The sequence below is a fragment of the Megascapheus bottae genome, chromosome 12 (assembly GCF_031878675.1).
Source record: "Megascapheus bottae isolate mThoBot1 chromosome 12, mThoBot2.hap1, whole genome shotgun sequence".
Lineage (NCBI taxonomy): Eukaryota > Metazoa > Chordata > Mammalia > Rodentia > Geomyidae > Megascapheus > Megascapheus bottae.
Window position 1 is genome coordinate 58,167,730 of NC_143520.1, and position 15,983 is coordinate 58,183,712.

The 15,983-nt window shown below is 42.8% G+C and overlaps 1 protein-coding gene across 1 annotated transcript; it reads right to left on the reverse strand.

Annotated features, from left to right (window-relative positions):
• Window positions 1-3,144: 3,144 nt before the first annotated feature.
• Mtnr1b (melatonin receptor 1B) lies at window positions 3,145-14,059 on the reverse strand. Its single transcript, XM_090342497.1, is given in 2 exon segments — window positions 3,145-3,995; window positions 13,837-14,059. Coding segments are annotated over 2 exon segments (1,074 nt in total).
• Window positions 14,060-15,983: the final 1,924 nt, after the last annotated feature.

Genomic DNA, 15,983 nt, shown 5'->3' on the forward strand with positions numbered 1-15,983 from the left:
AGCATTTAGAAAATAATAAAGATGTATCTTTCTGTTTAGTGAACATTTGAGTAATTAAGTTTTTGATGATTATGAAAAATCTGCTGTGATCATCTGCATATGAACCTTTATATGGACATGTTATCATTGCTTCTGCATGAATACCTAGGCGATATTATAGTTTCACATTTATGAGACTGTACAGATACAAGAAATTGTCAAGCATTCTCTAAACTGACAATGCGAATTTCCATTCTGAGCAGTATGTGACAATCAACATTAAACAATATCAAGCATTTTGATTTTGAGCACTGAAAATCATGCTGCCATTATGGCTTGAATCTCATTTCCTTGTTAATCAATGAAATTGGGCACCTTTTCTTGTCTTTATAAGCAATTTACACAGGCACGTCCATGGGACTCTTCTTTTCACTAAACTATTCAGAGAAAGCCAGAAATAGCACGGGGGTTCAAGTAGTAGAACACTAGCCTTGCACAAAAGAAGCTCAGGGATCAAGCCCAGGACAGTCGTTCAAGCCCCAGGACCAGTCCAAAAGTAAATAAATAAATAAAAGAGAATTGTCATGTCCTGTCCATAGGTGAAGTTGCAAAGATGAGGACAATCCTGCTTCAGGTAAAAAGCAGTGGAAGAGGAAGTTGTCAAGGCCAGAGAGAATGTGAGAAGAGGAAGAGGAGGATAAGGAAGACAATAATGAGGATGAGTAAACTGATTCTAGTAGTTTTTTTCTTGTCATCCTTCAACTCCCCTGTATATAGCTGACTCCTTGTAAAGAAAAAGATTGAAATATAAGTCTATGAAAGGTTAAAAAAGTATCTTTTTTCCTGTACAGTAAAAACTACTGAAGATACCACTAGATTTCAGTACAAATTAGTTCTCTTTGGCATGATAGCTATCTTATCTTCAGATGTTTCTGGTGCAGTTTATGCAAAATGATTGTTCTGTTAATTAAGAACCCTCTGTACCTGGAAAAAAAAGAATAAGCTGCCAATGTTTTGTTGATATTCTAAATGTTTCTAAGTAAATACAACATTTTTTAAAATTAAAAACAAAAGAAATTTAGGGGCTGGGAAGTGATGTAGTGGTAGAATCCTTACCCAACATGCATGAAGCCCTGGGTTGGAGTCCTCAGTACCAATATAAACAGAAAAAGACAAAAGTAATCCTGTGGCTCAAGTGGTAGAGTGCTAGCCTGGTAAAAAGAAGCTCAGGAACAGTGCCAAGGCCCTGAACATTTTTTGGCCTCTGGGTTGGACAAAAAAAAAAAAAGAGAGAGAACGAGAGAGAATAAAGAAAGAAAGAAAAGAAAAGAAAAAGGGGAAAAAAGAATGAAATTTAAACTGGATATCAGTGGCTCATATCTGTAATCCTAGTTACTCAGGAAGTGGAACTGAGGATCAAGGTTCAAAGCCAACCCACACAGAAAAGTCATGAGACTTCACTAAACCACCAAAAAGCCAGAAGTGGAGTTGTGCCCAAGTAGTAGAGTAGTAGCTTGAACAAAAAACTCAAAGACAGCACTCAGTCCTTTTTATTGTCAAAAAGAAATTTGACAAAAGAGAATTCGTATGTCTTTGGCTTAGTTTATACTGATAGCAACATCTTGTAAAGCAAAATTATGAGGAAATGAATATTGACATAGCCCACTCACCTTATTCTAATCCTCCCAGTTCTATATACACTAATGGTGTGTGAGTGTGTGTGTGAGTGTGTATGTGTGCATGTGTGATTTTCTCTGCATGACTTTATTATACATATAGGCTCCTGTGTCACCATCATGGTTAAGATACATACAGATCGGATCCATCACAAAGATCTATATGACACCTCTTGTAAGTCCCTTTTGCCCCCTCTTTCTGAGCTCCAGTATAATCTCTGCAACTAGTAACCTAGTCTACTTTCATTAAATTGTTATTTGAAGTGCTATGTATGAAAATGGAATACTGGAACCTGCTGAAATTACTAAAGAGAGGGAGATTATAAGAAGAAGGGGAGTGATAGAGGGAGTGAGACTGATTTTTGTCTATATATATAATTTAAATATGTATAAATATTTACAATAACCCCTCCCCCTTGTACAACTATGTATATTGAAAAAAAACCTTTAGTTAAAACTGCCATGTAAGCTAGGTGCTGGTGGATCATGCCTATAATCTTAGGCATTTGAACCAGGAATCTGACCCTTCGGGCAGTTAGCGACTAGTGTGGTCCATGCTTTAAGGCAAAGAAGTGGATGAGTACCAAGATAGGTGAGGGGATGGGGATTTGATCTAGTGGTAGAGTGCTTGCCTAACATGTACAAAGACCTAAGTTCAGTTCCTCAGTACCACCTACATAGAAAAAGCCAGAAGTGGTGCTGTGGCTTAAGTGGCAGAGCTCTAGCCTTGAGAAAGTCCAAGGACAATGTTCAGGCCCTGAGTTCAAGCCCCAGGACTGGCCAAAACAGGTGATTTGTTCCAAGTCACGAAAGTTGAATATGGTGGAACTTTCCATAGACAGACTTTGTGCTGCAGTTGCCTGAAGTAGGGGAGAAAGAGAGGGAAAGTGAAATGAGGCAGAAAGAGAAAGGGCGGTGTGCCAAGTCTAATGTGGTATGGGTGTGAATACACATGTAGGCTAGTGTATTTGTGTTGTGGTGTCTGTCCCGTGTGTACACAGTGTGTTGTGCTGGTGGTGTCTGGGCAGGAAAGGTCCACGGGAGAATTGTGAATGGTGAACCATCTCAGCCTGGGGACCCTGTCTTATCACCCACCTTCCCCAACTGCCAAGCTAGCTCCTCATTGCAATGGCAGGAAGAGCCCTGTGTCTGTGGCTTAGGAGAAGAGGATAAAACACCAAGCAGATCAAGGCAGAAGACGGAAGGGCTTCCTCGGGGGAAAGCATGGACCTTGTGCTCCAGCACTTTCTCCTTCTCTCTCTTTGGTCCTTTAGGTAGCAAATGTCCCAAGACATGTGTCACACAGCAGGAAGTGTTGCCCTTAGGGCTTCTCCTGACCAGGCTGAATTAAGGGGACTGGAAGGCTGCTCTCACCCCATACACTGGGGAATTCCAGGAGCTTCGGCCAGTGATGCAGACACAACAGTGTGGTACTTGGTTTCCACCATTTCAGGAGTTGGTCAGCCACCCAGTGTTCTTCAAATCCAGGTTAGAGAGCAGCTGTCTGGGCGGGGGCTTGAGTGTGAAGGAAAGCTGGAGCATGGCTGCCTTTGGAGGCCTTGTGAAAGCAGCATCTTGGGGACCAGAGGGTGGACAGGATCCTGCGGTACTCTCTGGGGAAGTTCTGGTTCAGAAGTCCATACACGATGGCATTAAGGCAGCTATTGAAATAAGCCAGGAAGTAGCTAGTGACAAAGGGGCCTTCTGGGACCCGGGCGGCCAGTTCCTCTGGGTCGATAGCCACAGCTAAGCCGATGCAGCTCAGAGGGGCCCAGCAGAGAGCAAAGATCACAAACACAGCGAACACGGTGAGAAAGCTCCGCACGTCGCTGGGTCTCGGTCGCAGCTTCCTCTCCGGCTTGGCCTTCCTGCGAGCCTGCAGCACAAACACCCAGATGCGCAGGGAACAGAAGGCCACCTCGCCGAGGGGCAGCAGAAAGCGGACGGCCACGACGGCCGCCGTGTACTGGGCACCGGCTGTTTGGATGAAAGTGCATGAGTAAATGCGGGGGTCATATTCCAAAGACCCCAGGAAGAAGTTGGGGATTAAGGCCGCCAGGGTGAGGAGCCAGATGAGGCCCGTGTAGCAGCGGACGTGCCAGTGCCCACAGAGCCGCTGGTAGGCCCCACTGTGGCAGATGTAGCTTTAGCGATTGACCGCAATGGCAGTGATGTGAAAGACCGAACTGACAACGCTCAGGCCCAGGACGAAGGCACTGGCCTTGCAGTGTATCTCACCCAGAGCCCAGCTGCCGTAGAAGGGGGCCAGAAGGTTCAGTGGGTAAGGATACAAGGCTACCACCAGATCAGCCATTGCCAGGCTCGCAAGGAATAAGTTACCTAAGAGGGGAAAACAGAGAGAAAGAGTCAGCGGGGGAACCATGATTTCTAGTTTGAGGACTCACATGGTATCTCTTGTTACTCTGGATAGGTGAGTGATTAAGCTCTCACCATTGGAGACAGGAGGATAATGATAGCCACCCAGCAGAACAGCTTGGAGAATGAACTAATGATTCACAGTGCTCAGGGACAGAGTGGGTGCTCTCAGACAACAATTGTGTCCACAACAGGCACGTGTGTGTGTGTGTGTGCGCGCGCACACACACACACACACACACACACACACACACACACACACACACAGAGACGTAGCTTCACTTAAGCTCCAGCATGGATTCTGGAGTCTGAACTTGTGCTTTCCTGAGCATCTCTCTGGTAAGTCTCCTTGGGATTTTCTCTGTATGTCACAGACTACTTTCCACGTTTTTTATATATAGGCAAATAGCATTTTGCCTCTGGAATGAAAGTATGGTTTTCAGAGCAAGAACAGTGTGTATTTCCTGGAATTCATAGGATTCCTGATATGTCTTGTCCTGGGCGCCGTGTTGACAAGTGCCTGGAGTTGTGCAGAATCCAGATCCTGTGGGCTGGGGAGGGGTTGAATGAGCTCTCTGTTCCACATCTGGAGGGAAGCCTGCTACCATGCTGCACATTCACAACTACCTAAACTGCCTCTGTCCTCTGTGGGCTCCAGCCCTCTGCAGCTTTACCAAGCTTAGCCAACCTACCAGAGCCTCAGGAAACCATATAGCCATGGATTGCTATGCATTAGGTGTGTCTTGGACTGAGTGGAGAGTAGATCCAAGAGACACTGCTTTCTCCATAAGCTTTTCTTTCTAAACCAAACACTGACTAGTGAATAAAACTCTGAGGATCTGGTCTGAGAGATTTCAACAGGAAGCTCATAGTTTGAGCAGTTCTCTCTCTCTCTCTCTCTCTCTCTCTCTCTCTCTCTCTCTCTCTCTCTCTCTCACTTTTTTTGTGTGTGTGGGCATGCATGAGCACATCCATCCTAGGGCTTAAACTCAGGCCCTAATGGTATTACTTGGCTTTTTTTTTTTACTCAAAGATGATGCTCTACTACTTGAGCCACACCTCCACTTCTTGCTTTCTGCTGGTTAGTCGGTGATAAGAGTCTCACTGTGTTCCTGGACTGTCTTCAAACCTCAGTCCTCAGATCTCAGCCTCTTGAGTTGCTAGGATTACAGGTGTGAGCCACCAGTCTCCAGGAAGCAGCTCCTTCTTAATGTATTTGTTTCTTTCATTGGGCCTCAAAAACAACAGAAAAAAAATCTATTCACATTCCCCAAATTCTGAGGCATTACTCCTATATCCAGAGTCAGGGGAAGGACTGGGGAGATGGGATGAACGGACTAGAAAGGAGATTATGAGGAAAAAAAGGGAAACCATTAGGTAACTAGGGATAAAACTGGTGAGTAGGTAATGTGGCTGATAACACATATTCCATCATGACTCTTCTTGTTCCCACTGAGTTCCTGCTCAAAGTCTTCTTCCCATAATGCTCAACGTGCCTGCTCAACCAGTCAAAACAGCCAGGCACAAGTCATCAAACAATGAACACAAAGCCAAAAGAGGAAATAGGGGAGGAGTGCAATACTGTAATAACTGCCTAAAAGAAGATTCCACTGGAGTCTTTTAGGGGATTTTTCTTTACATGGACTTTTCTTCCATGATTTTCCTTTTCCTTTCAAATAAATCTACTGCTTGCTTTAAATACTTTACTGCCCTTCAATTCTTTAGTAATCAGAGAAAAAAAATGCTCCTCCTAGATACCATTAGTTATGTGGACAGTTGGAATTCTTGTGAGAGACACAGATATCCTTGTGTGGAAGACCCTGCAGTGATGTGGCTGATGGGGAAGAATCCTTCTCAGGTTAACTGCCAATTCCTCCCACCATTGTATCACTTAAAGGCCCAGTCATTAATGTATTCATATATAAAAGCTTCTTGTTTTCCTTTTAGTTATTAACTTTAAGGTAAGAAATGCACATATCTGTTACACTTCTGTCTAATTGTCAGCCTTGTTGGCTGTCTCTTCTGACCATTGGCTGTGGTTAACTTGCTCAGCTTGCAATTGGTCCCCAAGGAAAGAAGAATTTTTGTCTCAAATGTGCTTTAGGTGAATCAAGAGCCAAACTACTTCTTGCTATGGAATTTTAAACATTCTTTTATAATCTGTTGAAAGTTCAAGCCACCCAGGATAATGCTACTTCTGCTTATTTCTGGCATGGGAATTCTGACAATTTACTGAACTTCTTCCTCTGTAACTGGCTGCTTTGTCATCAGACCTGTTTCCTTCTCTCTTTTCTGGACCCCTATGTGTCCATCCTGCCACCACTCTATATGGTTTTTTTCTATGAAGATGATTATTTTTTATTAAAGAATTTATTAACATTGATTTTTATATCATATTTCAAATAACAAGCAGGTATTCAAGAAGGGAATCTCTATATAATCATTGGCACTTAGAAGATGATTTTTTTTCCAACACAGGAAGATATCTCCTCACAGAACCCACTGGCTCCTGGACATGCAGCCCACAAGCACTAGGCATTGGCAAGCATGTGCCAACAAAGTCAGGAGTGGCTGGGAGCTGGTGCCAGCTCAGCCAGCTGTTTCCCTGGGAAATCCCAGGCAAGCTCTGCTGTGTTACTGTGGCTCATCCTCTAATAATGCCCTGGAGGCTGGCAAACAGCTTGTAAATACTGAGAAGAACACATTGGGCTCCACGTGGAAAGTGATTCAATTACTCTCCCCGATTATTCTGACTGTTCCTAAAAGGCTGAAATCAACCAGTTACTGCTGTAGATTCATCTGCTTCAGCATCCCTAGGCTTTCTTGGCATGGTTCCAAATTAAGTGAATTCAATTCTTGTTTTGTTTCCCATCTGTAAAAAAGTCAGGTCCTGTCTAGGCAGGAGTCATCATGAGACCCAGTTCTGCACCCATTCCCTCCCTGGCCAGGTGAGAAATCAATCAGCAAGCACATAGCTCTGCTCTGTCCATCACCCCATGCACAGGCTTCTCATGAATATTTATGTCACAGGTTGTGGCATCCCTCATTTCCATAAGCCTCCATCAGACAGGATTACTGGTGGAAAAGAGGCCTCCACAACAGAGTTTTGTTCAATAATATGGAATCTCTTCTCATAGTTACATGCAAAGCACATACTTAAACACATACAACAACCACCCCCTTCTTTCTTCCTATTCTTATTCTGTTCTTTCTATTCCTTATTCCCAGAGAGAATTTATTCTCTACTAGGTAGCCACAATAGGTCATCATCTTGAGAAATCCACTTCCTAAGGGAAGTGTAGGAAAGAACTAGTCTCTACTCTTTATCAAATAGGAGAGTCATGAAATAAAAAGCTACCTGTAACCCTCACCTCTCTTCCTTATACCCGCTTCTGTGTGCAGAAGAATATAGCTGAATTTCAATCATTTCTCATCACTGAGCTAAATGGCAAAACAGAAACAGATACCCATTAAATCATTTACTCAACAAATACTGTAGAATATCTACTAGGCAATATTTCTGACTGTGCCAGGATCTTGGGAAGTGTACTGAGCAAGCTAGACATATTCTTTCCTTTACAGAACTTCCGGTGGTAGAAATAAAGTCAGTAGTGACACATTTAAAGACAGGGCATTTGGTTCTAAGTGGGAAATGATCAGTAAATCAGTGGCATAGTAACTTGTGGATGTGACCATGTTCATTAGAAGGGGACTAAGAAGATTTGGAAGAAGAGTGGTCTGACTTTCACTAGACTTCTTGTTGCTCTGTTCATCCTTTGAGCTTCCACTGGTCTCCTAGAGGAGACAAATAAAAGCAAGTTTCGGTAAGGGCTATTACAAGAAAGCCAACAAATGATCTTTCACTGCTAACAAAGTTAAGCTTCTTGTGATTTGACTTATTTCATCCTTCCATTTATCTAAATGTGCAAGCCATTGCGTGCCTACCACATCTGTACAGGGGAGACTGATAGATGAGCTATGGCTCCCTCCACTGATACACCTACACACAGGAAGAATGGCCATCCACTGTAGTGAGAGCTAAAAGTGAAGCTAGGAAAGTAGTGGGAACGGTGGGGCTTCTGGGGAGTTCCTACAACAGAAAGGGGTTGTGGGCAATGGAAGACATGGCTGCGCTGGCAGGACGATTCATAGAGGAGCTGGGTAAAATCACTAAGGTCCTTGAAACAGGACTGCCTCCATCCAAGAATGCTTTCCCCTTCCCACCCTTTTATAGGATTTTGTAAAGGAAAGTCAGAATCAATAATCATAATCTCCAAATGATTAATGTGAATTATTCTAATTATATTCTGAGGATAAGAAACATTTTTTTTAAATGAGCAGATTATTTAAAACCTGGATTTCCTTACCTATACAAAGGCAATACATTTAAAGTAGGCTTCTAATTTGATTGTCAAATTCCTTAAGGGAAGAAAATATTTTCTTCCAAAAACTACATTATTTATGAATACCTTAGGCTGTCAGGATGATTCATCCCAAGACTGGAGTCAAATCTTTGCTTCAATTTAACAAAAAGATTTTTAGTAAACTAACAGAGTGCACAAAATATAATATTTCAATCCTCTAAAAGATGAAACAAATATTTCAGGGCCTAAGAATTAAAATTAAAAATTATTGGATATTGAAAAACTTATCTGATATGGAATTATAAAATATTCTTCCAGAATAATTGAAAGAGGTGATTTGGAAACTCTTCTAGTGGTAGCCAACCTACTAGAAGCAGAAGAACAATTGCCACACCACTTAAAGTTGATAATGTGCATTTACAAACATTGATTCAATCATTTCTCATAAGAGTTAAAGCCCACATGATGTGATGTGATTTCTATCTTCTAGATAAAAACAGATTAGTTGGATCGTGTGAATTGCTGAGTGCGAGATTAGAATCTGATACATAGTTGGCACTTGTCATGATAATTATCTTTTATTATTGTTTTTCAATTATTAGCAGTTGTACTAAAAGAACAAGACAGAGCTTCAAGTCACAGGGACAGGATCCACATAGATTCCTATGTCAGTTAATGATAGAGCTCTGTCCTGAGGAGGTTAGATGATGATGAGGATAGGATGTGAAATTGGCTGACCGTGTCTTCTCACACAGACAGACAGGACAGCCCGGTCCAAGCCTAAGCTGTACATCTAAGCTGTAATAGTAGTGACAGGTAAGGCAACGAGAAGGTAGGATATGACCTGTAGAGGGTAAATTCCATAAGACTTCCTAACTTCCTTGACTTTCGAAATAATAAATATTTTCAGTGAGAGACCAGAGGCTGCACCCAGTATCTTCTGAATTTGAGGATTGTTTTTCAAAGATAATTTTATTTTGTTAATTTATTTTAATTTAATTTTACTGTCACGGTGATGTACACAGGGGTTACGCTTATACACATGAAGTAATGAGTACATTTCTTCTCCATCACCGTTATCCCCTCCCATGTTTTTCTCCCACCTGTCCTTCCACTCATCAAGTTCTAAAAGTTCATTTCCAACATACTATCTTGTGACTATTGCTGTTACATTGGTTCACCCTTTGTCTTTTGTCTCACTGTTTTGTTGTCCTTTCCTTCCCTAATTCAAATAAGCATATATACAATCCACTAGGTACCAAAGTCAGATACAGTGACAATAGGAGGTCAACTATAGGGGGAAAAAATGAAAGAACAAAGAAATAATTTCACATAGTACATTAAAAACAATGACCACAAAGAAATACCTCTTGCTTCCATATACTGGAGTTAAAGATAATTTTATTGTTATTATCAAGGTGCTGTATTCATAAATCAGGTAATGAGTACATTACTTTTGGGGGGGGCAATGTCACCCCTTCCTTTGCTTTCCCCCAATCCTCTTCTTAGTTTTGCAGAATATTATATCTGAATACAGACTCCAATGTTTTGGAGATAAAGGCAGTTAAACATGGAAGTCCTTATATGCCTGGACTACTGAGAGCTTTGTGGGAGGAATTAAAAGGGATTAAGAGTCCTCCTCATTACGCAGCTAAAGACATAACTATAGAATTTTAAAACCATTCTCTTTTTTTGCTCAGTGAAGAGATAATAAGGTATTCATAGCCAAAAGATGAAATCAGAAAGCTCAGAAACCTTAGGGAAGGAATCCAGGGTAGCCTAGTTTGGTCTTCCGCTGATAGCAAACACTCTAAATCCAGCCTGCCCAGCACACCTCAAGGGGCCTGACATAAGCCATGTGTCTAGGCCAGTGAGTGGTAATAGGATGAGGCCAGAATGAAGGGGCTTAGGAACTGTGGGTCTGCTCACCGCTTCCCTCCAGGCCTTCTTTATGCTCTTGTCCAGGGACAATCTACTTATTCAGACAGGACTCGTTTTCTTGTTAAGAAGAAAATAGCAAGGTAATGGGGCCACACTGCAGGCTCTGCTCCAGTCTACATAACAATAAATACACAGGCAGGATACCCAGCAAGCACCCATGGCCAGTTACTGGTTCAAGAGAAGAGAGGGTGTGGACCCTAAATGTTACTGGGCACATGGAGGAGGGGTGGCTTTTCCTGGTGCTGATCAAACTGATCCTGCAAAAATGCCTGTGTTCGGCAAGCAAATCCTTCACATATCCTGGGGTCAGCTGTTTCTACGTCTTTTCAAATGGCTGAGAGACCCAAGAACATGTTCAAGGGTTTATTCACTAACCACAGCTCCAGGACATAGTGTTAAAGTCCATTGTTGGAACCCAGTTCCTGCTATCTATGAAGTTGGGTCACTGTCTGAAGTCAGGAGAGCCTGAAGCTCGGGTATTTTCTTTCTCCCAGCTAAAGGAGTCTGGAGGCTACACAGAGAATGTCCCCCCCTTCCCTCTCTAATGCAGTATGCTGTCTGTACAAAAGACAGTGCTGCTCCCTTTTTCATTTGCTTTTTTTGGTGTGCCAATACTTGGGCTTGAACTCAAGATCTCTCATTCTTGTATGGCTTGTGCCACACTCAAGTCATGTCTCCACTATTGGGTTATGGCTAGTTAATTGGAGATAAGAATCTCCTGGATTTGCCTACTTGGCTGGCTTCAGATCAAGATGATCAGATCTCAGTCTCCTTGAATAACTAGGATCATAGGTGTTAGCCACTGGCACCTGGCTGGAAAACCATGTTTTATAGACAATGTAAAGTGGCTCAGGACAGCCCAGAAAGATTGGGAGGGGGCTCTGAGAGGAATCACGAGGTGGGGGCAACTCCTGAGAAGTATGGTATGGCTGAAGTCTCTTTAGCAGCTGTAACCAAGCAAAAGCAACTCAGACAGCAGGCTTGCCTGTGTGATAAAGGTGCTTTCAGTTCTGAAAGCAATTCGCTTCTCCACAAATTGCACTAGATTTGTGCTGAATGCTGTAACCAAAGTCTGTGCTACATCTTAAACATCTCAAGTCTCCTTTCCTGATACATTTCCATATTCAGGTTGCTTTATGAGACATGTCTAGTTAGAGCAGAGACAACTATAATACCACAGTGAGGTGGGTACTTTCTTGGGGGCAGGATAGGATGGCAGACTGGAGGATAAAGGCACGCAAGAGCATCACTTTTGGCATGGCTACCAAACATGGTAGGGCTTGAAGGAGGCACAGATACTGAGGAGGGAGAAGAGACTGGAGGTCTCTGTGGTATAACTGACAGCAGGGATTGTGTGAGATAAGACTGCAGCCCACTCTACACTAAAGATAAAGATAGTGACGAGGAGAGATAGAACACCAAGGGGACAAGTTTCCTTTAAAAATAGATGATTGAGCCAGGCGCCAGTGGCTCATGCCTGTCATCCTAGCTACTCAAGAGGCTGAGATCTGAGGATTGTGGTTCAAAGTCAGCCTGAGGAGGAAAGTCTATGAGACTCATCTCTAACTAACCACGTGAAAACTGGCTCAATGTGGTAGAGCACTAGCTTTGAGCAGAAGATCTCAAGTACAGTGCTCAGGTCCTGAGTTCAAGTCCTATGACCAACATCAACAACAAAAAAGATGCTTGATATGTGTATAAGCTGAAGAAGAAGAGACAGATAGAAAATACAGGAGCTTGAATTCAGGGCCTGGACACCATTACTGAGCTTTTTTGCTCAAGGGTAATGCTCTATCACTTGAGCTACTTTTTCTTTTTTGGTGGTTAATTGGAGATAAGAGTCCTTTGTCTTTCCTACGCTGACTGACTTCAATCTATAATCCTCAAATGAGCAAGAAGGGTTACAAGTGTAAGCCAGAGGTTCCAGGTCCTAATTTCTTAATACAATCAATCATAAACTGGGAAGCCAGAGTTAAGCAGGAAAAGTCTGATACCATTTTCTTTACGTAAATATGAACTCTTCAGGAAGAGAAAGCCAAATAAGGCAGGAAATATATGCTCACTATGCAAAGTGCTGCAAGTTTTGAATTGAAATCTCATTCAACCAAGGTCATTTAGTTTAAGTTAATGCTACAATGGGTTGTGACCATTAAATAGCCAAACACTGGTTTTTCAGTCTTATAATCCTAGGTACTCAGTAGGCTGACATATGAGGATTGAAATTCACACATACCAGGGCAGATAAGTTCAAGAGATAATCTTCTGTATGTTGGAGGCTACTATAAAGGACAGTATGGTTGAAAACATTAACCACAAAATTTCAATCTCAGCTTGCTCTTTCCTAATTAAGTGGTTTTCTTCAAGAATGCAATAGCATCTTGAAAAATGTGCTCCAGATAATATTAGCCATGGTGATTGAAGTACTTGAGTCAGAAAGCAAGCTTACTTCTCCTTGGTAATGTGAAGTGTCCCCTATGACAGCTAAAAGCACACACTTTTACTTTTAGCTTGTTTGACATATTAAAAATCCTCAAGTCCTAGACCTCTCTCCCCTCAAACATGTGTAATCATCTACTAAAATGCCCTTTCTGGATAGCACAGAACTTTAGAAAGGCTTTTTAAAACCTTACAATTAAGTTTCTGTTGTTCTCTTTTCCATTTTAATTCACAATAATATCTGAGTTGCCCCTAAGGTCCAAGATTTGAAATTACAGAATTACAAATGATCTATTATCTCCCATCCAGGAAGAAATGGCCAGCTGGCTTCAAAGACCTGTCAGGACAGAACTCCCTCCCCCTTCTCTCCCCCCTTCCTCCCTCTTTCACTCCCTCCCACTCTGCAGACCCAATGAATAAAGGACCGTTAAAAGGGGAAAATGTTTCCAGAATTGCAACATGATTTAGCCAAATCATTACTTTGATTTTTCACAGTTAATCTCAGGGTACTTCTATCTTGGGGGAAAAACAAAACTGTGCTCAAAGTCAATTAGTCTCAAGTTCACTGAGTCCTCTCTGAGGACTCCCAGGATGTTGTTTTGGTTTTGATTTTGTTTTGCTTAACCCCAAAGCCACTGGAATGGTTGCTTTGCTTTCACCCACACTTTCAGTGCTTTCTACCTAGTATGGGATTTACAGGGCATAGTAGGGGAAGGAAGAGAGGTAACAGTGGCAGTGCCAGCCCTTTGGTCAGCTCACCAGCCTGTGTGGCACACAGGAGAGGGCACAGGTAGGAATGGGTGCACGTGGTTGCCCACAGCTGCCACATCCTGGACAAAGAAAGCACAGACACTCAACAAACCTTTGCTTCACCCTGGCACTCACTTGCTAGAATCAGACCCCAGGACAATCTTGTTTAGGGGATTCCTAAACTCGCCCTAACTTTGGAGCAAAGAGCCTAAGTTAGGGACTGAGATGCTGGAGAGAAGAGAATGCTGGGTTTTGAGGAGGGAAACAGCTGGGCAGGGACCCGCAGGGGTCTGTCACAAGCCTGGTGCTCTCACCTGCATTCCGGAGTTTGCGATTCCTTAGCATGGAGAGGATAACCAGAAGGTTGACGGCGACGTCCACCGCGGTGGTGACAATGAGCAGCGTGGACAGCGCAGGAGCCACCCAGGGAAGCCGGAGATTCCTGGAGGGTGGCCTGCCATCTGCCTCCCGCCAGCCAGGATGCAGTGACAGCCCTCCCGGCTTGCAGCAATTGCTGAAAGATGCATTCTCCACCATGGCAGAAGCTTCCCGGACTGGGCTTTCCCTCCTCTCTCCCAGACTTGAGCCACCATGCCTTCATCCAGCCACTGCCTCTACTCAGGCTCCCCACAGGGTTTGCAATGCTGAGCCAGGTGCACTGCCTCCCTTTCCCCAGAGGCCTGTGCCTGGTGGGGACGAGAAAAGCTACTATGGAAGGACTTGGATATGACCATTAATTAAATTTTGAGCAGTACCTGGGGGTGCAGGCATTGCAAAAAGGGGCACACCCCTAAACAACTGGTGAGGAAGAGGCAGAATCATCATAAAGCTGGCTCTAGCAACCCAGGGGCAGCTTGTGCCTTGCTCCTCCCAGGCTGCCTAGCTTGTCCGGCCTCTTTTTCTAATTGTATGGGTATATCTCACATCTCCATATTTCCTCCACAGCTTCTGGAAGCTGTGCCCAGGTAAGAAACGCCCAAGATTCCCAAATGGAGCAGGTTCCTGGGGCGCCAGATCCGTTGAACTCTTGTTAGAGAGGGGACATTTGAAATCCCTTGCAGCAACTCAGACAAACTCCTGGGATGAGGAGCAGATCTGAAAGCAAAGTCTGACATGTTAAATTCGAGGTAGTTGCAGGAAATAACCCTGTACTGTTGATTACCCATGAGATTACCATGGTGAGATCTTTGCTGCAGAGCCCATACACTTAGGTAGACATTATCCTTGAAAAGAGAGATGATGCATGCTAGGGAGTATAATAACAAGCTTAAAACAAGAAGAGCGAAGCAAGATGAATTTGAAGCTGACTTCGATAGTAACAATAGCGAACCTCTCTGGTGGCTAATGTTTTACCCTATGATTACTTTTTATGCCCAATAGAATTGGCATAAGTAGAAGTGCCCGATAACCCTGACTCTGTGAAGGAAATGAAAGAAGTGGAATATTCTTACTTTGCCCTTCAGAGAATGCAAATTGGTACAGCCACGTGAAAGGACTACTTGTTTGTTCCTCATAAAGGTAAACATACATTTTTTAGATAGAAAAAAGTTAAAATGAATGAAAAAATACATTCATAGACACTACTATTATAAGAATGGGCAGAGATCGCTTGATTTAGAGTTAGGCAAACCCTAGAAATAATTCAGATCTCCATCATCAGATCAGATGAACAATGAGAATTTCTGTTATACGAAACAGCATGGATCAATCACAAAAATATCCCATAAAACCAAAACAAGCCAGATATAAAACATGTGTACTATGTAATTCCATTTGCATGAAGTCTAAAATCATGCAAAGTTTCTAATAGAAATGAGAATATTACTGTTTGCCAATAAAGATAATGATTAACCAGAAATAAGCATAAAATAATCCCGGAGATGTTATCACATACTTGCCTTTTGTGAGCTAGTATTGGGACTTGAACAAGGCCTGAGCATTGTCTCTTAGCTTTTTCACTTAAGGCTAGTGCTCTACCACTTGAGCTAGACTTCTACTTTTGGCTTTTTGTTTGTTAATTGAAGATAAGAGTCTCAAGCACTCTTTTTGCCTAGAGCTGACTTCAAACTATGATCCACAGACTGCAGCCTCCTAAGTAGCTAGGCTTACAACCATTTCTCATGAGTCACTGGCACCCCACTTACACATGGGTTTTAATTTGTGTGTGTGTGTGTGTGTGAGTTAAATTCTTAAATAACAGAAAGAAAGGAAGGATACCACAGAGAGGAAGGAATTGATGGTGCAGGGGAAAGGTAGGTAATAATAGGAACACCTTGAGTGGTGAGTCATGCAGAGCCCCAGGAGAAATGTGACTTGAAGAAAGGAGACTTTCTCCTTGACAGCTGGAAGAAAACAGAGCCAGGTAGAAGTTCAGAAGTGCTTCTCCACTGTACAAGCGAGATGAGCAAGTGGGTGCCTCATTAGCCAGAGTCTATAAGAAAGAGAGTCTGGGAACTTAGAA